The 25,507-nt window shown below is 44.2% G+C and overlaps 1 protein-coding gene across 3 annotated transcripts in view; it reads left to right on the top strand.

Annotated features, from left to right (window-relative positions):
* Positions 1-25,507, top strand: part of LOC125457382 (rho guanine nucleotide exchange factor 26-like) — a 195,735-nt gene that overhangs the window by 86,061 nt on the left and 84,167 nt on the right. For all 3 annotated transcript variants that reach the window (XR_009446682.1, XM_059651205.1, XM_048541525.2), the window contains exons 7-8: positions 23,873-24,025; positions 25,268-25,397. Coding sequence is in view for 2 of the 3 variants with exons in the window: in XM_059651205.1 (XP_059507188.1) it covers positions 23,873-24,025; positions 25,268-25,397 (283 nt within the window). In the remaining variant the exon portion in view is untranslated. The remainder of the gene's footprint in view (positions 1-23,872; positions 24,026-25,267; positions 25,398-25,507) is intronic.

Raw genomic sequence — 25,507 nt, 5'->3', positions numbered from 1 at the left:
CAGTGTGATAGTCTTGTTGGTTCAGCACTTAAAGATTCTGACCCTGAAAATGTTGTAATGGAAGATGAAACAAACAAAAAGAGAAATTATTGGAGAAACTCAGCGGGTCTGGCTGCATTTGTAGAGAGGAAACATGTTTTGAGGCCAGTGACCCTTCTTTAAACAATTCTGAAGAAGGATCACTGGACTTGAAGCATTAACAGTCTTCCCTCCCGGATACTGCCATGCCTGTGGAGTTCCTCCAGCAATTTCTGTCTTTGTTTGTTCCAGATCTTCAACATCTGCAGTTCTTCCAACAAGCTCATTCTGGATGTCATGTTCCTTGTTGAGAGTCTCACCGTGGAGTTTGCCTTTCAAGAAGGTGAGATTTATATTGCACTGTGACCTCAGTGTCCCTCAAAGCCCATCATCAACATTGAAGTGCTTTTGAGAAGTGCACACTGTTGTCACATAGCAAACTTCCACAAAGAGCAACATGATAATGACCAAATAGCTTTCTTTCTTGTGATATTGTTTGAGTACAAATGTTGATCCCGATAGTGGAGAAATCTCTGCTGTTCTTCAAAATAACATCATGGGATTAGACATAGAAAACAAGAGTAGGAATAGGCCATTCAGCCCATTGAGTCTGCTCCGTCAATGAACATTATCATGGCTGATCCTCTATCTCATCATTTGTCTTGCCATCCAGCTGAGACACGGTAAGGGCCTTGATTCCACATCTCATCTGAAAAGTGGTACCTCTCATAATTCAGCATTCACCCCCTGGACTGTAAGCCTTGACTTCTCCACTGTCTGGAGTTGGCTTTGAATGGTTGAAGAGATGAGAATGCTACTCACTGAGCTTACATTTGCCTTGTAGCACAGTCGTTGCATTCTTACCTTTGAGGTAGAAGGCCCAAGTTCAAGTTCCTACCTGCTTCACAGGAGTGCCATAACATCTGTGAACAGGTTGATCAGAAAGTGCCTGGAAGGAGGGAACACCCTGCAAGAAGAAGCATTCATTCAAAATTTAAAGTTATTGTTGTGGAGAGTTTTTAATTTATATAGTTCTATTCTGTATCTTGAGCCTTTCAATCCAATCCTTTCACACGATGAGCTCTTTCATTAACTTCGGCTTGTTGAGCTGGCGAGTAACACTTTCAGTGTGTCGTACAAGTTGTGCATCAACTTGAAATCACACCACGTGAACCACCTGCTGAAAGTCTATTTGAATTGAAGACTGATGTATGATCCTGGCAAGCGGCCAATTTAATAGAAACTGTACGATTGGCACACAGTTAACTCTTTCTTGTGCACAAACTCTCCAGGCGTGAAAGATCTATTTTCATTGCCTGGAAGAGGCAAAGAATTTAGTCTCTAGTGCAGGGTTTCCCAAACTATGGCCCCTGACTGTTGGCAAGGTTGCCACGTGAGATTTGGGAACACAGGCTCTGAAGCGTCAGTGGGTCCTGTGGAGCTTGGACTGAGTCCTGACCATATTTTATATTAGATTCCCTACAGTGTGGAAACAGGCCCTTCGGCCCAACAAGTCCACACCGCCCCTTGAAGCATCCCACCCAGACCCATCCCCCTATAACCCACACAGCCCTGAACACTACGGGCAATTTAGCATGGCCAATCCACCTAGCCTGCACATCTTTGGACTGTGGGAGGAAACCGGAGCACCCGGAGGAAACCCACACAGACACAGGGAGAATGTGCAAATTCCACACAGACAATCGCCGAGGCTGGAATTGAACCCCGGTCCCTGGCGCTGTGAGGCTGCAGTGCTAACCACTGAGCCACCGTGCTGCCTCTGCTCACACCGTTTTTGTTCTCGAGAGGGCAACCTACTCCCTTGAGAAGCCTGATTCCTGGTGAGTAATAACATGTTTGAAAAGGCCAGTGATGATTCTGCCCATCTTTTCATCTGCTGCCTCATGAGGGAGATGGTGGAAGGGAAGGGTGGGAGTTAGGTGGTGGAAGAGTGATGAGTCAGCGTTGGCAGGGCGTGGTTGATGTGATGTTTGGTGAAGTTAGGGGAGAGATTACGGGGCATATTGAAGGAAGGGAGAGATAGGGGATACTTTCAAATCATTTTGCATCTCTTCCCCACTGCTCCCCCTGCCAAATTCCCTCAATTCCCATTGTCACCTTGACCCCTCTTAAATGATTCCTGTACCTTCTAAGGATTTCGCCTTGGGTTCCACAAATTCTGAGGCATGAAAATGGGGTCACACGAGAAAACACTGCCTGAGTGCTATTTGTGTCATCCAAGTGATCATGTTGATTAACAACTGAATTCTAAATTCCCACTTTAATTCTATCGTCCAAGCTACTCGTAAAGTTATAGAATCATTCAGCACGGAAACAGACCTTTCGGTCCAGCCAGACCATGCCAATCATAATCGCAAGCTAAACTAGTCCAATCTGCCTGCATTTGACCTGTATCCATTCAAAGCTTTCCTACTCATGTACTTATCTAAATGTCTTTTAAACATTGCATTTGTATCCATATCCACCACTTTCTCTGGCAGTTCATTCTGCACACGAGCCATTCTATATAAAAAATACTCACGCCTCATGTCTGTTTTAAATCTTTCACCTTTCACCTTAAATTTTGCTCCTCAGTCTTGAAATCCCCTACCCTAGGGAAAAGATACCTGCCATTCACCTTATCTATACCTCTCATTATTTTATAAACCTCTACAAGTTCACCTCTCAACCTCCTGCGCTCCAGTGAACAAAGATCCTAATCTATCCAGCCTCTCCTTAAAAGTCAAGCCCTCAACATGCTGGTAAATCTCTTCTGAGCCCTCTCCAGTTTAACAATATCCTTCATTTAACAGGGACCAGAATGGGATGCAATACTCCAGAAGAGGCCTCATCAATATTCTGTACAACCTCAACATAGCATCCCAACTCCGAAACTCAAAGATCTGAGCAATGAAGACAGTAAAGCTGAAGTTCCTGTTTGCCCACGTTTTGAATGAAAGGGATGGAATTTTGCACTGAAAGTCCAAGTTGGAGTATTATGATTGGTCATTTTGTTCACTCAGCCTCCACCAGCTATGGCACGTTGGCTCAGCGTTTAGCATTGCTGCTTCACAGCTCTGGGGAACCAGGTTCGATTCAACCCTCTGTGTGAAGTTTGCACATTCTCCCTGGGTCTGCTTGATTCCTCTGGATGCTCCAAATTCCTCCCACAGCCCAAAGATGGAGACAGAGCTTCACCTGCATCTCCTCCAACCTAGTCTATTGCACCTGATGCTCCCAATGTGGTTTTCTCTACATCAGTGAGACCAAACATAGATTAGGTGACTGTTTCGCTGAGCATTTTCACTTGGGCAGTAACGGCCAGCCTAAATTTCCTGGTCAACACCCATTTCAACTCCCCCCTCTGACACGTCCATCCTCAACCTTCTCCGGTGCCGCCACGTCATATCGCACATTTGAAGAACGAACACCTTATCTTCCCGCCTGGGCATCCTACAGCCCAGAGGACTCAACATTGAGTTCTCCAATTTCAAATAACCTTCTCACCCATCTCCTGGCTCCCTTCCCAGTCCCCCCCCCTTCCTTTCTATTCTACCTTCTGACCCTCCCTTTCATCCACCAACTGGATTCATCCCTCCCATCGACCAACCAGGTTGTATCTACTACCAGTGCCCATCTGTCACCACCATCTTGTTACACCCCCTCCCCTTCTTTATCTGCAACTCACTCTACCCACATCCAGTCCTGAAGACATGATGACTTCTCCTTCCCTCTAGATGCTGCCTGGCCTGCCATGTTCTTCCAAATTCCTGTTTGTCTACCTTGGATTCCAACATCTGCAGTTTTTTTAATCTGTATGTGGATTGGCCGTACTGAATTGCCCATAGTGCCGGGGGATGTGCAGGCCAGGTGGATTAGCCAGTGGGGATACAGGGACAGGGTAGATGGGATGCTCTTCAGAGGGTCATTGTGGTCTCGATGGGCTGAAAGGCCTGCTTCTACACTGTAGCGATTCAATGATTCCCACCCCCACTACCATCCCTGCTTCCTCAATATACAAAAGCTCATTTTACCCTAGAGTAAATTGGAACCAGAGTCTTGCGTATGTGGCGCAGCACTGCGGAATGCTGAGAGCTTCTATATCAGAGCAGAAATTCCCGAGCGATTCCCTAATTAGCATCACAGAAGGATACCCTTCCCTTCCCCGCTCCTGCCTTGTTTGGTTTGGGGGAGGGTTGGGTTTTCCTGCGTTTAGGTTAATAATCACAGAGTTCTGCAGAAAGGGGTAGTGTGAAAGGCGACTGTTTGTGTTCTTCACACATGAAGCATGAACAAAAAGAGTTGATGATGCAAATTCATATTGTTGTGATAATTTGTGCAATGCTTTTGACAAACTATTAGGGGACAGAATTTGAATTGGATCAACTGCAACTTAGATGATTCTGTGGATGTAAGCTTTTTCAACTGAAGAAAGCAGGCATTCATGTAGCACATCCCAATCTCAGATTGTCCCAAACTGCTTCACTGCTAGACAATACTTTATCAAATGCAGTCACTGCAAGTAATGCAACAACAGTTTGTATTTATGTAGCAGCTTTAATTCTGTGAAACATTCCAATGCCTTTTACAGGAGCACCGTAAGATAAAATTTGACACCAAGTCGCATAGAGAGCAATTAGAAAAATTAAGTCGAAGGTCTCAGCTCTCTTAAGACTATGATAAAAGAGAAAACCCGAGTTGGGAGAATTATGAAGGAATTCAAAAGCTTAGTGCCCAGGCATCTGAAGACACAGGCACAAGTAGTAGAATAATCACAGTTGCAAATTTTGAGCAGATCAAAGTTGGAGTAGCGCAGAAGCATTGCTTAACTGGAGCCATTGTAGGTCGTTGATCTCAGGCATTTTATTTTCTTTATTCTTTCATGTGATGTGGATATGCTGGGACCCACCCAACTGATATAATTGTAGATTGTGGAAAGGGAGCCAAGTATTCAGAATAATACTGTAATAGCCCTTGGGAAATGTCAACAAACATCTATTTTCACCTCGTAGAACAGGGTTTTCAATTCTCACTGGCACAGGCAGGCTGTTTTTAAAACAAAACTTTCGATAAAAAGGCTACAGATTTGAATGAATTAACACAGTGTCAAGCTGGATGAACACAGCAGGCCATGCAGCATCAGAGGAGCAGGAAAGCTGACATTTTGGGTCGAGACCCTTCTTCAGAAATGGGGGGTATGGCCCTCAGTAAGTGAAAATAAAATCTGATTGAACCTCGCACTGACCTCAGTTGAGTTATTACTGCATTTGTTAGTCATGTCCTGTTCCCTTTCCCTGCCAACGAACTTGGGATTTGTCAGAAATTGGAGTGGGACATCTGAATGTTTAAAGATCAACAGAGTCTGCGCCACTCCATGAAAACCCGGGGCTGTGTCACAATTCAGGATCTGATTGATTAGGAAAGAAAAGGGATGAATTGAGTTTGGAAAAGTAATGTGAACCATTTGCCTCACAGATTGCATACATTGATATGGACTGTTTCCATGTTGTTACGTCAGTGTAGTTCAGCCATGAAGAATGTCCATTTGGATAAGACAGTGACGTGGACTGGTGCCCATGGAATGTAACGGCCAGCAGAGTCAAATGGGAATAAACATTAGGAATGTGGGATGGAGAGAGGATGTGAGCAGTAACTTCACAAGAGTTTAGTCACTGCATGTTTAAACAACAAGATCCCTTTGTAACATATAATTTTGAGTTCTGTGAGTGGCACAGATTGTTTGGAGATTTGTTTTCATGCGCTGAGGATTTGAACTAAAACTTTGAGGTAAACAGTCCAGTGCTTTAGGGGTGGACAAGAGGACATAAAAAGGCATCCTTTCAATACAGACAGACGGATGTAGAAACATATAGGTTTAAGAGAACCATCCAGAAGGTCAAAGTTTGTGCAGATTTCTTTCAAATAACAGACTATTCAGAGAGAAAGGCTTTTAAGAGCAGCAGAGATAACAGGAACTGCAGATACTGGAGAATCCGAGAGAACAAGGTGTAGAGTTGCTTGAACACAGCAGGCCAAGCAGCATCAGAAGAGCAGGAAAGAAGAGCAGCAGTGTAGCCTGGCTGTCTCCAAAGCAACCTGGACTGGAGAAGAAGTTATTTATGGCTTACAAGCCCGGAAGTAAACTGGTACAGAAACACTGAAATGAAACAAAAAAATGCAGATTCTGGAGATTTTGGAAAAGAAATGTAAATTGCTGCTGAAATTCAGCAGGCTTGGCAGCATTCATGGAGAGAAAGGAGTGTTGATGTTTCGAGCCCAGTGACTCTTCATCAGAACTGCATTTACCCTGAAGCCAAAATAGGGCCAGTGGCAGGAGGAAGGGGAGAGACAAGCTGATAGGTGGAGATGGAGCCCAGAGAAAGAGAGATATGAAAGGGCTAAGTCAACAAGGAGATTATGGATAGCAGGCCAGGACAGAAGAAAAGCTGAGTATGTGGTAATAAGAGCTAAGAGTAGGCGAGAATGTCAGAAATCAGACGCACCAGGTTATAGGCCAACATGTTTATTTGAAAACACAAGCTTTTGGAGCTTTCAAATAAACTGTTGGACTATAACCTGGTGTTGTGTCATTTCTGACATTATCCACCCCAGTCCAACACCAGCACCTGCACATCGTAGTAGAGAATGAGTGAGCTACACTGAATGCAATATTGTGATAAAAAGCCTAGAAGTATGTGTGAATGGGGAACTGTATTAAAAGCAACCCATGTCATAACAGGACCGGGTGTGGGGTGGGTAATAAAACATGGAAGGATGGAGTCAGACTCTAAAGTCAGTGAACTCAGTGTTGAGGCCCAGAGGCTGCAGGTTTCCCACATGGAAAATGAGATTTTCCCACACTGGGTACGCTTCAGCAGGTCTCTGATAGAGATGTTGACGCAAGAACACAGTGATGTGTTGAAGTGGAAGGCGACTGGAAGCCCAGGGTCATTTTTGTGGACAGAACATAGGTATTCTGCAAACCAGTCATTCAGTTTGCACTTTGTCTTCCTAATGTAGAGAAGACCTTATTGTGAGCAGGGAAAACAGAGGACTAGATTAAGTGATGTGCAGGTAAATTGCTGCTTCAACTAGAAGCTGTGTTTTGGATGGTGAGGAGGATGGAGGTAAATGGGCAAGAGTTACACCAGTTATGATGGCAGGGGAAGATACCATGGGAGTGCTGCGAGATGTTGGGAGTGGAGGAGAAGTGGACTAGAGTGTCCCAGAGGGAATGGCCGCTGCGGAAAGTTGATAAGGGAGGGGAGGGGACTATGTATCTGGTTATACATCCGATGGGAGGTGACAGAAATAGCAACTTATAATCCTTTGGATGTGGATACTGGTGGGCTGGTAAGTGAGGACCAGAGTGTCCCTATTGCTGTTGTGGGAGGCAAGGGAAGGGGTGATGGCAGAATTGTGGAAGATGGGTTGGACACAGCTGAGGACCCTGGCTGTCATGGGAATCCTCCATTGAGGAAAGAGGTGAACATTTCAGAGGCCACCCTACGAAGGTAGCATTGTCAGAACGGTGATGGAGGCACTGGGAGAATAGGATGGAGTCTTCTCAGGAAGCAGAGTGTGAGATACCTAGTTAACTGTGGGATTTGTGATAATGGGAACTGCAGATGCTGGAGAAACACCTCCTTGACCTGCCCGTTCTCCCTGGACTGACCTATCCCCTCCCTACCTCCCCACCTATACTCTCTCCACCTATCTTCTTTTCTCTCCACCTTCGGTCCGCCTCCCCCTCTCTCCCTATTTATTCCAGAACCCTCACCCCATCCCCCTCTCTGATGAAGGGTCTAGGCCTGAAACGTCAGCTTTTGTGCTCCTGAGATGCTGCTTGGCCTGCTGTGTTCATCCAGCCTCACGTTTTGTTAACTGTGGGATTTGGTGGGTTTGCAGTGGATTTTGATGGCCAGCCTATCCCTAGCAATGGAATCAGAGATGTTGAGGAAGGGAAGGGTGGAGTCAGGAATGGACCAGGTGAAGGTGAGGGTGAAATTGTTCAAATTTTCCAGTTCAGAACACGAGAGGGAAGCAATAGTGATGATGTCAACAATTTAGTGGAGAAAGAGTTGTGGGGAATGATCCAAATAGGACTGGAACAAGACACAGAAACAGATGAATTTGAGTTATCAGAAAGGAAACAATCCCCGTTTATTCCATCTGCCATCTGACATGACAGATGCAATTTAAAAAACCTAGAATTAAGAGTCTATTGATGACCACAAAACAGTTGTCAATTGTTGGAAAACCATCTGGTTGACCTACATGTGACTCCATTCTCGTGGCAATATGGTTGACTGTTACTTGCCCTCAGGGCAATTAGACATGGGCGATTAATGCTGTCTGAGCCAGTGACGCCCACAACTGATGAATGAATGAGGAAGGTTGATGTCGAATGCATGAGTTTAAGGAGAATGTGTTAGGAGTAGGTGAGTGGTGTTAGCGCTTTGTTTAAAGAACTCGTGTGGATGTAAGTCTATGTAGAAATTTGCTGGAAAGAACCTAAGTACAGTTGTCATGACCGAACAAGGATTTTAAAGTGGCAAATAGGGTGAAACAATAACAGATGTTGTTGGAAAAGCTCAGCAGGTTTTGCAGCTTCTGTGAAGAAAACTCAAGAGTTAATGTTTTGGGTCCGGTAACCCTTCCCCAGAACAGGGGGTGATTCCTGACTGAGGTTTGAGGATCAGTAAGCTGAGGGAAAAAATATTGAATCTGTATTTCTGTTATTTGTAATAAAACTATTATAAGTAATTTTTATATACTATAAAATTGATCTGTTTTCCTCTTTTGTGAAATGAACTTTGATGTTTGTTTGTTCCATACACACACCACCCTCTGCTTGAAAAAGTTGGCCCTTAGGTCCTTTTAAATCTTTCCCCTCACACCATAACAGATCGAGATAACAAAGCATGGAGCTGGATGAACACAGCAGGCCAAGCAGCATCTTAGGAGCACAAAAGCTGATGTTTCGGGCCTAGACCCTTCATCAGAAAAGGGGGATGGGGAGAGGGTTCTGAAATAAATAGGGGGAGAGGGGGAGGCGGATCAAAGGTGGATAGAGGAGAAGATAGGTGGAGAGGAGACAAGAGAGTTGCAGCGGGCAAGAGATCCCCTGAGATTTGTCCGGAGGGAGGAGGGTAACTTCTTCAGGTTAGGCATCCCTGCCTCACTGTGATGCCTCTTCCAGGGATGCCTACCCTGAAGAAGTTACCCTCCCCACTTCGGACAAACCTCAGGGGATCTCTTGCCCGCTGCAACTCTCTTGTCTCCTCTCCACCTATCTTCTCCTCTATCCATCTTCGATTCGCCTCTGCCTCTCTCGCTATTTATTTCAGAACCCTCTCCCCATCCCCCTTTTCTGATGAAGGGTCAAGGCCCAAAACGTCAGCTTTTGTTCTCCTAAGATGCTGCTTGGCCTGCTGTGTTCATCCAGCTCCATGCTTTGTTATCTCGATCTGTTATGGTGTGAGGGGAAAGATTTAAAAGGACCTAAGGGCCAACTTTTTCAAGCAGAGGGTGGTGTGTGTATGGAACGAGCTGCCAAAGGAAGTAGTGGAAGCTGGTACAATGACAACATTTAAATGCATTTGAATGGGTAAATGAACAGAAAGTGTTTAGAGGGATATGGCCCAAATGCTGGAAAATGGGACTCGATTGACGTAGCCCTTCTGGTCAGCATGGACTCTTTGGTCTGAAGGGTCTGTTCCCATGTTGTACATCTCTATGACTCTATGTCTGTGCGGACCCTCTAAAGGAGCAATTCACCATATACGTTCTTTTCCTTTAATGTATGTATATCTTTGGCCACAGCAACTCATCGGTTGTGGGATAATAAAATGTGAGGCTGGATGAACACAGCAGGCCAAGCAGCATCTCAGGAGCACAAAAGCTGACGTTTCGGGCCTAGACCCTTCATCAGAGAGGGGGATGGGGTGAGGGTTCTGGAATAAATAGGGAGAGAGGGGGAGGCGGACCGAAGATGGAGAGTAAAGAAGATAGGTGGAGAGAGTATAGGTGGGGAGGTAGGGAAGGGATAGGTCAGTCCAGGGAAGACGGACAGGTCAAGGAGGTGGGATGAGGTTAGTAGGTAGATGGGGGTGCGGCTTGGGGTGGGAGGAAGGGATGGGTGAGAGGAAGAACCGGTTAGGGAGGCACAGACAGGTTGGACTGGTTTTGGGATGCAGTGGGTGGGGGGGACGAGCTGGGCTGGTTGTGTGGTGCAGTGGGGGGAGGGGACGAACTGGGCTGGTTTAGGGATGCAGTTAGGGAAGGGGAGATTTTGAAACTGGTGAAGTCCACATTGATACCATTAGGCTGCAGGGTTCCCAGGCGGAATATGAGTTGCTGTTCCTGCAACCTTCGGGTGGCATCATTGTGGCAGTGCAGGAGGCCCATGATGGACATGTCATCAAGAGAATGGGAGGGGGAGTGGAAATGGTTTGCGACTGGGAGGTGCAGTTGTTTGTTGCGAACTGAGCGGAGGTGTTCTGCAAAGTGGTCTCCAAGCCTCCGCTTGGTTTCCCCAATGTAGAGGAAGCCACATCGGGTACAGTGGATGCAGTATACCACATTGGCAGATGTGCAGGTGAACCTCTGCTTAATGTGGAAGAACTTCCGGAACCGCTGCTGCAGTCACCACCTCCACTTCCAGGTACAACACCTCACACACCACCCTCACCGCAGCTCCTGCCGCCCACCCCGATACTCCAACCGCCGACGGAACACCGCCCACGGCCGACGCCGACGGAACCCCGCCCACGGCCGACGGAACCCCGCCTTCGGCCGACGCCAACGGAACCCCGCCCACGGCCGACGGAACCCTGCCCACGGCCGACGGAACCCCGCCCGCGGCCGACGACCTCATCGCTCCGCCCACAGCCTCCACAGCCAGCAACCCCAGAGAAAGGATTCTGAGGGATAAGATTTATGACCATCTGGAAGAGCATGGCTTGATCAAATACAGTCAACATGGCTTTGTGAGGGGCAGGTCATGCCTCACAAACCTTATCGAGTTTTTTGAGGATGTGACTAGAAAAGTTGATGAGGATCGAGCTGTGGATGTGGTGTATATGGACTTCAGTAAGGCATTTGATAAGGTTCCCCATGGTAGGCTCATTCAGAAGGTCAGGAGGAATGGGATACAGGGGAACTTAGCTGCTTGGATACAGAATTGGCTGGCCAACAGAAGACAGCGAGTGGTAGTAGAAGGAAAATATTCTGCCTGGAAGTCAGTGGTGAGTGGAGTTCCACAGGGCTCTGTCCTTGGGCCTCTACTGTTTGTAATTTTTATTAATGACTTGGACGAGGGGATTGAAGGATGGGTCAGCAAGTTTGCAGATGACACAAAGGTCGGAGGTGTCGTTGACAGTGTAGAGGGCTGTTGTAGGCTGCAGCGGGACATTGACAGGATGCAGAGATGGGCTGAGAGGTGGCAGATGGAGTTCAACCTGGATAAATGCGAGGTGATGCATTTTGGAAGGTCGAATTTGAAAGCTGAGTACAGGATTAAGGATAGGATTCTTGGCAGCGTGGAGGAACAGAGGGATCTTGGTGTGCAGATACATAGATCCCTTAAAATGGCCACCCAAGTGGACAGGGTTGTTAAGAAAGCATATGGTGTTTTGGCTTTCATTAACAGGGGGATTGAGTTTAAGAGTCGTGAGATCTTGTTGCAGCTCTATAAAACTTTGGTTAGACCGCACTTGGAATACTGCGTCCAGTTCTGGTCGCCCTATTATAGGAAAGATGTGGATGCTTTGGAGAGGGTTCAGAGGAGGTTTACCAGGATGCTGCCTGGACTGGAGGGCTTATCTTATGAAGAGAGGTTGACTTAGCTCGGTCTCTTTTCATTGGAGAAAAGGAGGAGGAGAGGGGACCTAATTGAGGTATTCAAGATAATGAGAGGCATAGATAGAGTTGATAGCCAGAGACTATTTCCCAGGGCAGAAATGGCTAGCACGAGGGGTCATAGTTTTAAGCTGGTTGGTGGAAAGTATAGAGGGGATGTCAGAGGCAGGTTCTTTACGCAGAGAGTTGTGAGAGCATGGAATGCGTTGCCAGCAGCAGTTGTGGAAGCAAGGTCATTGGGGTCATTTAAGAGACTGCTGGACATGTATATGGTCACAGAAATTTGAGGGTGCATACATGAGGATCAATGGTCGGCACAACATTGTGGGCTGAAGGGCCTGTTCTGTGCTGTACTGTTCTATGTTCTAGAAGACAGCCACACTGAGCCCTGCCGCATCTTCACCATCCCCCCAGACCTCCCACTGACTGAGGACGAACTGTCAGTCCTTAGTAAAGGGCTCACCTTTGTCCCCCTACAACCACACATCAACGAATACCAGTCATGGTTGGACATAGAGCAGATTTTCCGCCATCTTCGCCTCCATGCCTACTTGTAATCTCCTCGGTTATGGGTTCTGTTTTCTACCTACTGTCTTAATAAAGCAATTCCTCCTGAATTCCCTGTTGGGTTTACTAGTGATTATGTTAAAATACTCATCATCCAACTTTGGTCCCCTCCTGCCACTGAAAATATTTCATAGTCATAAAAACTACTGTTAGTTCACTGTATTTATGCTGCCAGCGTATTTTTGTGCGGCACGTTGTGGCTTGGAGCAATGCTATAGTATGCTGTATATATCTGTTGAACAATGTCTCATTGACGACAGTGGAGCTGAAAGACTCTTGAGAGATAAGAGTGCAATCCACTTCACCCTCAGCTGATACAGGAAGCTTGCCTTCCTTCACACTTGAGAGCAACCATGGCCTCTTCTCAGCTTCTGGGATATTTTTTGGCAGCTGTTGCATATTTACTGCCTTGCCATTCTAAGCTAAGCCCGTGAAACTGAATTTGCTTGGATTTAACACTGTTGTGGCCGCATTTCTGGAAATGTCCTCTTTGTGTAAGCTTAACACTGTCCTTTGTTACCTTTCTGTTTGAATTTTCTCCCCTCTCCCTGTCTTGGTGGCACTGACTCCTGTTGGAGTACAGTGGCACTATCACCCTCTGCTGTCTCATCCAAGTAACCAGACACTGACTTGCATCTGTGTCTGTGGCACCAACAGTGAACATCGACTGTTGAGGTGAGTCACAGCCAAACTCAACCGTGTTCTCGTGCATCGTTCCTTTTACAGCTGGAATCAAATGTGTTATCACTGGAAAATTCTTGCTGCTTGTCTACGCACCCTTTGCTTAGCCCAGGATTTTGAGTTCATATTGGAGTACTTGCGGCTGAACTGAACTCAATTAGCACAAAGAGGTGATCTAGCTTGCAATTTCCTGAGCCTCCTGACTTGAGACCATTACTTCCTGTTCTCTTCATAGAATCTACTGCTGCATCTGGTTGTGTAAATGTACCCCTACTTTGAATGTGAGTAAATCCTGCATTTGGATAGTTTCCTGGCTCCATCACTTGGTTGATAAGTGATTTACAGTTTAGGAGAAGTCAGGTGGCATATTTAGAGCAGTAACCCACTTTCTTCTTGTTAATTCAAAGAAAAAGAGTGGGGGAAATCTTGGATGGGCGGGTAAAACAAGCGATACTGGGAAATGCCATTTGGGAGCGAACTGAGTCATTTAAAGGAAGCTGGTACATGACGGCGAAGTGAACATAGGAATATTCTAACAGTCAAAGGAAAGGGTGGGATTTCTGATGAAGGGTCTAGGCACGAAACATCAGCTTTTGTGCTCCTAAGATGCTGCTTGGCCTGCTGTGTTCATCCAGCTCCACACTTTGTTGTCTCACTATCTTGAAGCTGTTGGGCCAAATGACCTGTTTCTATCAAGTTAGTTTTGTATAATATATAATGTAACCTACTGAACAAGGATTACATTCACTTTCTGCTCTATTTGAGCCCACTGTTCAACAATGTTATGCATTTGTATAGAACCCCTTTGTGGTGAAGACCTGTCCAAAAGCGCTTCAGAAATTGCCATAGGAAAAATGGACGACCAGCTATGTGAGGAGAGATGAGGGGAAACCGGTCAGCCTCTTTCTTGAAGAAGCAGGGCATTCTTGAGAATTGGAGAAATTCAGAGAATGAACTGAATTGTTTTGAACTCATGGACTTTAGTCAGGAACCATATTACTTCAGATAATCAGCCCTGGTTGGACATATTTCAAGAGGCGAGATCACAGGAGAGCAAACCTACAGCTGACCCAACCTGCTCAACAAAACTTCCTCCCCATTTTCAGCGTTTGTTTCTGAGAAGGTGAAACTGTTCAAAGAACATAAAATGATGTAGTGCCCTTATAGTTTATCATAATGTTGACCGGGAGTTACATCATTAATTCCAGAAGATTCCAGGCAAATTCCTGGAAAATTGTTAAATGCTGATGCAAGATTTAGCTCAATTTCAGACTCAATCTTCACTCCCACTTCAAAAAGAGGAATTTTTTTTTGCCAACTCTATATTTTAAAACTGTTTTTGAGCAGGATTAATAGGGTGGCATGGTGCTTCAGTAGTCAGCCCTGCTGCCTCACAGTGCCAGGGAGCTAGTTTTGATTCCAGCCTTGGGTGTTTGTCTGTGTGGAGTTTGCACATTCTCCCTGAGTCTGTGTAGATTTCCTTGAGGTGCTCTGGTTTCCTCCCATGACCCAAAAATGTGCAGGTTAGGTGGATTGGCCATGCTAAATTGTCCACAGTGTCCAGGGATGTGCAGGCTGGGTGGATTAGCTGTTAGAAATGCAGGGTTATAGGGCCGGGGGTTTGGGTCTGGGTGGGATGCTCTTCAGACGGTCTGTGTAGACCTGATGGGCCAAATGGTCTGCTTCTATGCTGTAGGGATTCTACTTCACCTGGGGCCTAGTCAAACCATAATGACAGGTTGATGATCAGTCAGGAACATGACAGCCATTTTGTCCAATACTTGTCAGCATGCAAGTTATCACAGCTAAATCACTACAAACGCTACCAGCAAATTCAAATTATAAAAAGATGCTAAATTCCAGTGGCAGTTTAAAAACTAATCCTAAATTTGTTTGGGAGAACTGTCTTTGGTTTATGCTCCTCCCTTACTGAAGCATTTCTATCTTATCTATATCTCTTAGACATAAGTTATCATTGTCTCTGTGGTAACCCTATCTGCAAAAGGTTCCCTGCCCTTTCAACAGGCCTTTTTTTAAAAATTCCACTGGACTTTGACTTGGGAATTCATACATATTAAGTTGCAGGCCTGCAAATGCCACTATAACAGTGAGCTCAGTATATCCAAAAATAATACATACATAAAATGCTTGAATTGTGTACCAGCAAGGGTGCAGTTTACCTTGATGACTGGGGACAGCTGTACATTACTTACAAGATTTATAGCTAACCGCACCTTGCACATCCCCCCTCACTGCGCCCCCCCCACCAAAAAAAAACTGCTTAAATCCCATCTTCCCATGTCATAATGGGCTACCACCTTGTAGGAAAGACTAGAACCAGGCATCACAATTTTGGGAAGAAAGTTTTCTTTTTAAGATGGAGATGAGAATTTTTTCCTCTCACTGGTCTGGGTCATTGATGTTATCCAAAGCTGATATAGATTTTTGATAGTAGCCAAGTGTTATGGGGACCCAGACAGGAAAATAGGAGTTGAAACCCAAACAGATCAGCCATAATCACCAACACCACCTGTTCAGGAACAGGTTCAAAGGGCCAAATGGCCTACTCCTACTCATGCTCCTCAGTCTTACAGACTCCTCATTTTTTCAATCTCTGTATTCATTCTTGGGATGAGGGCGTGGCTGGCTAAGCAGCATTTATTGCCCATCCCTAATTGCCCAGAGGGCAGTTCAGAGTCAACTACATTGCTGTGGGTCTGGAGTCCCATGTAAGCCAGACCAGGTAAGGATGGCAGTTTCCTTCCCTAAAGGACATTAGTGAACCAGATGGGTATTTCTGACAATTGGCAACGGATTCACAACCATCATTAGATTGTTAATTCCAGATATTTTTTGAATTCAAATTCCACCATCTGCCATTGCAAGATTCAAACCCAGGTCCCCAGACCATTATCTGGGTCTCTAGATTAACAGTCTAGCGATAATACCACTCGGCCATCGCCCCCCACCCCCCCAATCGGCCATCGTATAATACTCTCACCTTCTTTAGACCAATGATATTGCACAACCCAACTGTCCTGCACAAAGAGAGTTGGTTCTCATTTAGAAGAAGTGCTCATGGGCTAAAAGAGACTTCAGAGATAAAATCTAGTGACAACTGTGCAACTCTGTGCCATAACCAATTCCAACCCCAACACACCCCCAATTACTTCATTTTTGGTCCTGTTCTCTACAAAAACAGTGTCTACACCGACTAGCTCATGTTTAGCAGGATTTCAAGAAGGCCCATCACCCTACCTACCTTGAGGATAAATTAGGAGGACCAATAAATATGGATCTTGCCAACAACTCCTATGAAAAGGAATAATTTGCATGTTTATTGACAAATATTGGAGAGCGCATGAGAAGGGGGAGGGGCAACATGGCTAATGGAATTGTATTTCCAAAACATCTGACAAAAGCACAAGAGCTAAATGGCTTTTATTGCTGTATTTTCTCAACTTTGTTACACCACAGACATAGCCTGTTCAACCCATCTTGTCTGTTCTAGCTGTCCAAATAACAATTCAGTCGTGCCATTCACCTGCATTTTCCTCAAAACTCTTTATATTGTACTTTTTCAGATAACAGTCAAGTTTCCTCTCAGATGTTTCAATTAAACATGCTTCTACCACATTCTCAGGCAGTACATTCCAGACCCAAACCACTCACTGTGTGACAAAGGTTTTCCTTATGTCACTTTATTCTCTTAGCAATAACACTATATCGGTGACCATTCAATTTCCATTATTTCACAAGCTTCGCCCCATCTATTCTGTCCACACCCCTTGTCTTCATTAAATTTCTATCCCCAGATTGGACTGGCTAATCGTTACTTGCTGAATTATCTTTTACTTGTTTGAACTTTTTTTTATTTTACAAAATGAAACTTCAGTAATTTTAGCAGGAATAACAGATGTTTTCTTGGCACAGCTATTGTATCATTCTTATACTTCAGTTTTGTTTTGGAACTAAGCAATAGTTTAATTTATGGAGCACCCTGCATCACTTTGAACTTGTAACTGTTCTTTGTTCACCATAAGCACATGAAATTGTACAGAATTTTTTTCTGTCTTTGGTTTAGATTTCCAGCATCTTCAGCATTTAGCATGTTTTTTGATGAACATTGCTGATTCCAGTAAATTTCACTTAGGAATTGTTCCATTGTTCTAATAACCAGGTGAAAATGCGACTCTTGACTTAACTCCTTGTTCCTAGTTTTAAATTTAATTTGAGTTGTTAATCATATTGTAAATATTTAACATCTTCTCAAACATCAATGAATTAACTTTGAATTTTCTTTACCAGGAATAGGTGCTTAGTTTTTCTATTGCTTGTTGTATTCTACAAAGCACCCAATATGTGGCGTGGTCCTCATTTCCTCAGTGTGCCTTTTCAGAGGAACATATGCCCTTCAGCTAGCATTTGCAAGATTTCATCACAAAGTAGTGAGGTTTGTGATAACCACAAGCTGCTCTTTCATTAGAGAGAGAGAGAGAGAGAGAATGAATAGCATGGAGGTAAGCTTAAACTGAGGGACATCATGCCAAAGGCTGACATTGAGAAGGCAGAGTGGTGATCTTGGCTAGTACAGGAGCTGAACCCAGGCATTTGGCATCACTTCGCAGTGCAAAGCAGCTGAGCTAACCAACCTCAAAGTAACATCCATGATGGAACGACACGGTGTTTTTCAACATCTCTTCATTCAGTCCTGAATGTCATTGGAATGTCTTTGGAGCTGTCATCCCCAAAAAGCAGTGTATAGAAAACCTTGAAATATTTTTAACACAGAGGTAGAAAAACCCTTGAGGAACAAGGAAGTGTAAGGTTGTTGGTGTAGAAATAGATTTTATTATCATATCATTATCTTGGATTCTCCAGCATCTGCAGTTCCCATTATCACAGATTTACCAGGATGTTGCCTGGTATGCAGGGAAGGTCTTACGAGGAAAGGCTTGAGGGATTTGAGGCTGTTTTCATTAGAGAGAAGAAGGTTGAGAGGTGACTTAATTGAAACATATAAAATAATCAGAGGGTTAGATAGGGTGGATAGGGAGAGCCTTTTTCCTAGGATGGTGACAGCGGGCACGAGGGGGCATAGCTTTAAATTGAGGGGTGAAAGATATAGGACAGATGCCAGAGGTAGTTTCTTTACTCAGAGAGTAGTAAGGGAATGGAACGCTTTGCCTGCAACGGTAGTAGATTTGCCAACTTTAGGTACATTTAAGTCGTCATTGGACAAGCATATGGACGTATGTGGAATAGTGTAGGTTAGATGGGCTTGAGATCGGTATGACTGGTCAGCACAACATCAAGGGCCGAAGGGCCTGTACTGTGCTGTAATGTTCTATGTAATATACTCAAGCGCAGAAGTACAGGAGTACAGTTAAAAGTGTGCAATGTCACCACACACGGCACCATCTCAGGTTCAGAGTATCTATTAAGCAACAACATGGAGTAACCAGATCAACCATGAGCTTATTGAATGGTGAAGCAGGTTCAATAGGCTGAATGGCCTACTCCTGCTGCTGATTTATAAGTTTGTGTTGCCTACTGTTTGAGGGAGTTGTCCAATTTCTTTCAGTTAGATATGGGCAACAAATACCAGCCTAGCCAGCAACTTCTGTATCCTCTGTATGAATTGTATGACCTCCTTTACACTTGTTCTGCACATACACGTTTTATCCCCCTTTCAAGTATATATTCAGTTCCTTTTTGACAGTTCCTATTGGAGCTGCTCAGAGCCTAGACATCTGAAGACAGAGGCCTCAATAGTGGAGCAATGAAAATTGGAGGAGAAACCGGAATTGGAGGAATGCAAAAATTGGCTGGAGATGATGACTGAAATAGGGAGGAGAAAGTCCATAGAGGGATTTGAAAGCAGGGATCTGAAAATCAAAATTTAGAATCTTAGTTACAGATCATTGCACCTGCTGTATTCAACCATGAGGGGAGGGGTCAGTTAGCTCAGTTGGCTGGATGGCTGATTTGCATTGCAGAATGACGCTAAGTGGATGAAAGGTTATTAGGCATCGACAGAAATTTAGAATAATCAGATCAACCATGATCTTACTAAATGGTGAAGGGGATTCAATTCCTGCACTGGCTGAGCTTACCATAGATGTTGCACCTCCTTAATCTTGCCCGTCCCCTGAGGTGTGGTCATCATCAGGTGAACCTCAAAACAAGCTCTCTCTCTTTCAAATGAGAGAACAATCAATGGTCCTGTATGACTATGGCAGCCTTACCTTTATGTAATCACTCGTCTCTTTTTTTTACCAATTATCTTAAATCTGAATCCATTGCTTCTACTTCCTTCCTGCCAATGGAAACACTTTCTTCTTGTTTCGAAAATCTTTTTAATATCTCTGCAAATCTTTCCATCTGAGAGGCAGATAGTTCCAGTTTTTTGTTTCTTCTCTCAGTGCAAAGCTGAAATCCCTCATCCCAGGAGCAGAAGATTTTTAAGTTTCCTTTTATCATTTGCTACTGACAGATGCTGTTGTATCTAACTCAGGATCCGGATCTTCCTACACAAAGGCTGTGATTCCCAGCACTGGGTGTAATTCAGTCCCTCTGACCTAAGTACTTGCCACCTTAAGACATTATAGTTTGCAAACAGCGGGATGTTAATTATTCAGGAGATCCTGCAACAAGTAACGTCACTCTTGTGTTGAGGACTGTGCCACTAAAAGCTCTTTTGTTTCAAGATAACACAGTGTGGAGCTGGAGGAACACAGCAGGCTAGGCAGCATCAGCGAAGCAGGCAAGTTGACATTTCGGGTCGGGACCCTGAAAGATTCTGAAGAAGAATCCCGACCCGTAATGTTAACTTTCGCGCTCCTCTGATAGTACCTGGTCTGCTGAGTTCCTCCAGCTCCACACTGTGTTATCTCTGACTGCAGCATCGGCAGGTCGTACTATCTACTTGTTCCAAGTCCTGTTTGGTGGATCTGATCTGTTCTAAAATCTAAGTGTTGTTGCGATTGCGGAGAGGAATTTACAGAAATTGATTGACAGCTGGATTTGAACCTGCTTTTACCTTGACATCAGTCACAAAGCCTTCTGTTTCTTTGATACTTTAGACTTTCAGAAAGCATTTGCCAAAGTCCTGCGTAAAAGATCATTATGCAAGATTAAAGCGCATGGGATCGGGCGGAATGTATTGAAATGGACATATATTGAGATGTCATTCACAATGTATAGTAATGAATTGGATGAAACAAAATGTAACATCTTAAAGTTTGCAGATGATACCAAGTTGGGTAGGAAGGTGAACTGTGACGAGGATGCAGAGATCCTTTAGCGCGATCTGGACAGGTTGGGTGAGGGAGCAGATCAGAGGCAGATGCAGTATAATTTGGCTAAATGTGAGATTATTCACTTTGGAAACAAAAACAAGAAGGTAGGTTAATACCTAAATAGCTGTAAATTGGGAGAGGGGAGTATGCAGTGGGACCTGGGTGTCCTTGTGCATCAGTCGCTGAAGGTAAGCATGCAAATGCAGCAGGCAGTAATGAAGGCAAATGGTATGTTGGCCTTCATTGTGAGAGGTTTCAAGTACAGGAGCAGGGATGTGTTGTAATTACACAGGGCCTTGGTGAGACTACACCTGGAATGTTGTGTGCAGTTTTGGTCTCCTTTTCTGAGGAAGCATGCTCTTGCTCTTGAGGGAGTGCAGTAAAGGTTTACCAGACTGATTCCAGGGATAGTGGGTCTGACATACGAGGAGAGATTGACTAGGTTGGGATTATTTTTGCTGGAATTCAGATGAAGGAGAGGGGATCTCATGGAGACTTATAAAATCCCAACAGGACTAAGCAGGATAGATGCAGGGACGATGATCCCAAAGGTGGGTGTGTCCAGGGGTCACAGTCTGAGGATTCAGGGTAGACAATTTAGGATGGCAATTCATTTCTTCACCCAAAGAGTGATAAGCCTGTGGAATTCATGACCATTGAATGTATTCAAGAGGCAGCTAGATATAGCACCTGGGCTAAATGTGATCAGAGGTGATGGGGAGAAGGCAGGATTAGGCTATTGAGTTGGATTATCAACCATAATCGTGATGAATGGTGGAGCAGGCTCAAAGGGCTGAATGGCCTCCTCCTGCTCCGATCTTCTATGTTTCTACATCACACAAAACTTTGATTACGTTCCTTCAGTTATAAGCTGTTTTTATAGAATAATCAGTGAATAACAACTTACACTGATTGGTGAAACATTAAAAATATACTTTAAATCCACACATGACAAAGGTTCATGATTGTCAGTTGATGAGCAATAGGTGATGTTGCAAGTCTGCTTTTACACTCAGTTATTAGACCGTGAACTAACTCATGACAAGTGCCTGCAAAGACAGTGGGTTCAGGCTCATTTCAGGATTTACAGGGAGAAGAATCATGGGATTTGAGGAAAAATGTTCACCTATTTGAGTTGTTTATGATAATTAAAGGATTTACTGAGGTTGGTAGAAACTGTTTCCTCATGAGGGACTCCATTGAACTTGGTCCCACAGTAGGGCTTCAGAGAAAGAAAGGCACACGATCCTCCCAAATGCTTTAAAACCATGAAGCTCTGTTGAAGTGTAATTTAATTGACCACAATTATGCTATAGAAAAAGCACAGAACAAGGCCCGAAAAACAATGATGCATTGGCCACCAGATAATTTATTGACCAATAGATCAATAGATTCAGATATTTTCTGAAGAAGGATCTAGGCCCGAACCGTCAGCTTTCCTGCTCGTCTGATGCTGCTTGGCTTGCTGTGGTCATCCAGCTCTACACCTTGTTATCTCAGATTCTCCAGCATCTGCAGTTCCTACTATCTCTGAGGAAGAAGAGGCGTTGTTGTGCCTTCACGATTGTCGCGTTTATGTGGGAAGTCCAAGGCAAGTTGTTGGTTATCACCACTCCTAGGACCTTGATTCTCTTCACTCTCTCAAGCTCAGTTCCGTTGATGTAGATGGGGGCGTGTTCTCCTTCTTTCTTTCTAGAATCGATGATCAGTTCTTTAGTTTTGCAGACATTGAGAGACAGCTTGTTTTCATTGCACCGCGTAACCAAGCTGCCCTAAGATTCCAGGAATCCGGAAAGATTTGCAGCCTTGGACCGTAAATTCCATCACAATGCTTCGTGTCATTTCACCTTCAGCCCTTTTTAGGCCCTGTCTCTGGCCGAGGACTAACATGTGCACTGCTGTTAATAGAGGTGCTTCTAAAGGCAGCTTTATAAATGAAAGTTGCTTGCATCTTGTATATTAATAAATGTCCCTGCAGTGTGGAAATAGTTAGAAATTACGTCCCACTGACAGAGTGAGATTCACAGAATTTTGCAGTTCTGGAATTTTAATATTTTACGAACGTTTGCTGTTGAACAGGAGGTAATAGTGGACTTCATTGAATTCAAGATGGAAGAAAATTGGCTTGAAGGACAACCATTTACAGAGTTTAACAAACGCTTTCACAAAGCATTGGGAAATTGAATTTTCACGTTAAAAATCAGCTACAGCACTGAATGAAATCATTTAGTCTATGTCTTGCTAGATACCGCCTACTGTTTGCATGAGTTCCCTATCAGTCTCATTCTGTTTCTCTTAGAACGCTGAACCATTTTACTTCAAGTAAAGTATTTATCTGGTTTCCTTTCTGAAGTGCCTTTAGAGTCAGCTTCAGGCAATGCGTTCCAGATATGAACTTGCTACATAAAAATAAATATTACTCCTTTCTTCCCCTCTGCTTCTTTGGGCAATTATTTTGAATTCAAATCTGTCTTTTCTCCTTGTCAATCCTTGCCACCTCCTTGGTAGCAGTTGTTACTGAATGAGCTGTCTGGATGGCACAGCATAAAAGAAAAGCAGGAATTTAATTTCTTGTTTGTTCTTAAAGACAGCGGTTCATTTTTTGTGAAAATATAAACCTTTATTAGTAAAATTGCAAAGTAGTGTAAAATTACAGTGGCCAGGCAATAAAGTAGGGCTACTGATTTTAATGGGGTGAAATAAGCAGCCAGTCATCAGCTATGAGTCCAAGATGACAAGGTGCAGAGCTGGATGAACACAGCAGGCCAAGCAGCATCAGAGGAGCAGGAAGGCTGACATTTCTGGCCCAGACCCTTCTTCAGAAAATCAGCTATGAGTCCAAGATAACAAGGTGCAGAGCTGGATGAACACAGCAGGCCAAGCAGCAAGAGAGGAGCAGGAAGGCTGACATTTCTGGCCTAGACCCTTCTTCAGAAAATCAGCTATGAGTCCAAACGTTTTTTCATTGAAGCAATTCAATCTCATGTGTGTTTCTTCTCAGGCAGAATAAGTACTATTACTGAGCCACAATTAACACCTAAGTTACAATTTATTGTGGCATTGTGAGATGCTGCTCAATTGCTCAGTTAATCCTGCCTACTGTCCTTCAGAGAGATCTTGGTTCACTATATTAAGTTGTCTTTATTTTTATTAGTATGACTGGAGCAGTCAGGCCACCTCTGCCCATTGTCATCTGGAACCTTAGGACATGTACCTTGTTCAGTATTAGTGATAGGACATACGCAGAATGAAAGATTCTGCACTGTCCCAGTTGCAGTTGGGCGTGGGAAGGGGAGTGGAGCTGGAGATTGTGGTGCTGGAAGTGATGTTAAGTGGAGTGGCGGGAATGGTTCTTAAACTAATACAGGAGCAACTGTTTATACAGTATGATAACTCCATTTGTACCCCTGGATTAGAGATCTTTTGTTGTATTGCTTTGACAGGTTCTTCAAGGAGCTTGAGGCTAGATACCAACAGAATGCCCTGATACCTGATATCAGTGACATTGTTGAGAAACATGCCACATGTACCTTTGACCCCTATGTAACGTACTGCTCCAATGAGATCTACCAGCAACGCACACTTGAGAAACTCCTGTAAGTATGTCAAGAATTCTGGCTGTGTTGTGTATATAAAACATTTCTTGTCATTCCTTAGTTGTTGGTGGGCTTTTGGCAATTACTTGAGCAAACAATGCAAGTTCAAGTGGACAGAGGTTGAGCCTGTTGGAATAAAACATATTGAGCTGTAGCATATATATATAGGAATATTGAGTTTAGTGGGTTAGACTGGAGGAGGGTTTGAATGAAGGTGTGAGAGCTTAGATATGCTGGATTGAAGGGATGGGAATCAAGCCATGATTCAGGGGTCATGTGCTCTTATAGAGTCATGGAAAATTGTGTTTATTAGGATTAAGTTAAGGGAGTCTCAGTCTGCTGGGATGAATGATCTTGAACTTGAAGTCAAGTAAAGAGAGTTTAATTCTGGGACTGCGAGGGTTAAAGGGAGCTTGAGATCATCTATTGGGATCAAGTTGAGGACCACTGATGGAACTACAACAGCCTCCAAAGAAGGTGATCAACAAAGCAGCCCAGCCACAGAGGTCAGTCTGGGCTCTCACTCTGACGAGTTTGGTGAGTTCCGGCTTGGGAAGGGATGATGTGTAGAATGCGCTGAAAGATCTAGGAAGAGAACTTGAAGTTTGGGTGGAAAAGTATGTTGGTGAAGGGGGTGGAACTACGCTGGAGTCAAGGACCCAAAATGGCAGCTCTTCACTACCTCCCAGCCCCATCAACCCAAATTGTCTGGCCTCCAAGTTATACCTATCAGGCTACATTTTTCGTACCAACATTCCATCTCCGCATTGTAGTTAAAATCCTCACAGATGGGAAAAGTCCCTTTAATGGGCATTAATTTCTCCTCCCAGTCACTACACTCACTCCCTGTCTACCATCAAGCACCTTCAACCTTAAAAGGCAATCCCAGGAAAATCTATCTGCAAGTGTTAAACAGGGCTTGTGAGCTAACACTCTATGTATGTAATTCTGGTTCTCATAAGATCCTTCATATGAATGGTTCTGATTGTAAATTAATGTTAACGCATGCTGGTCAGTATAGACACAAATTGACAGATAACTGCTCTGAAACTGAAGTGTTTGTCAATTACAAAGGTGACCAGGCAGCAGGAAACTGCTGGATTATTTCAGTGTGACGCAAATGATTTTTAACATAGAAATATAATGAGATGCTTTGGGTGGTAATCGTGTTTTCATGTCCATTGCTCTCTGTTGTCTTTGCAATTGTGTTTTTTTTTCCTGTTCTGTTTCCCCCTTCTCCAGTAATACAAATCCAAACTTCAAAGAAGTCCTGACGAAGATTGAAGCCCATCCTGACTGCAGGAACCTGCCCATGATTTCATTTCTCATCCTTCCAATGCAGCGGGTCACGAGGCTTCCTCTGCTGATGGACGTAAGAACTGACCTAAAATACTCCCTGTCTTCATTAAGTGGCACAAACAGACCATGATCCTCTGTTTCCTTCTCCCATAATGTTGTTTGCTTGAAACTTTAAGAACACCT

This window comes from Stegostoma tigrinum, chromosome 14 (assembly GCF_030684315.1).
Source record: "Stegostoma tigrinum isolate sSteTig4 chromosome 14, sSteTig4.hap1, whole genome shotgun sequence".
In the NCBI taxonomy this organism is placed as follows: Eukaryota; Metazoa; Chordata; class Chondrichthyes; order Orectolobiformes; family Stegostomatidae; genus Stegostoma; species Stegostoma tigrinum.
This window is presented reverse-complemented; position numbering and strand designations above follow the sequence as displayed.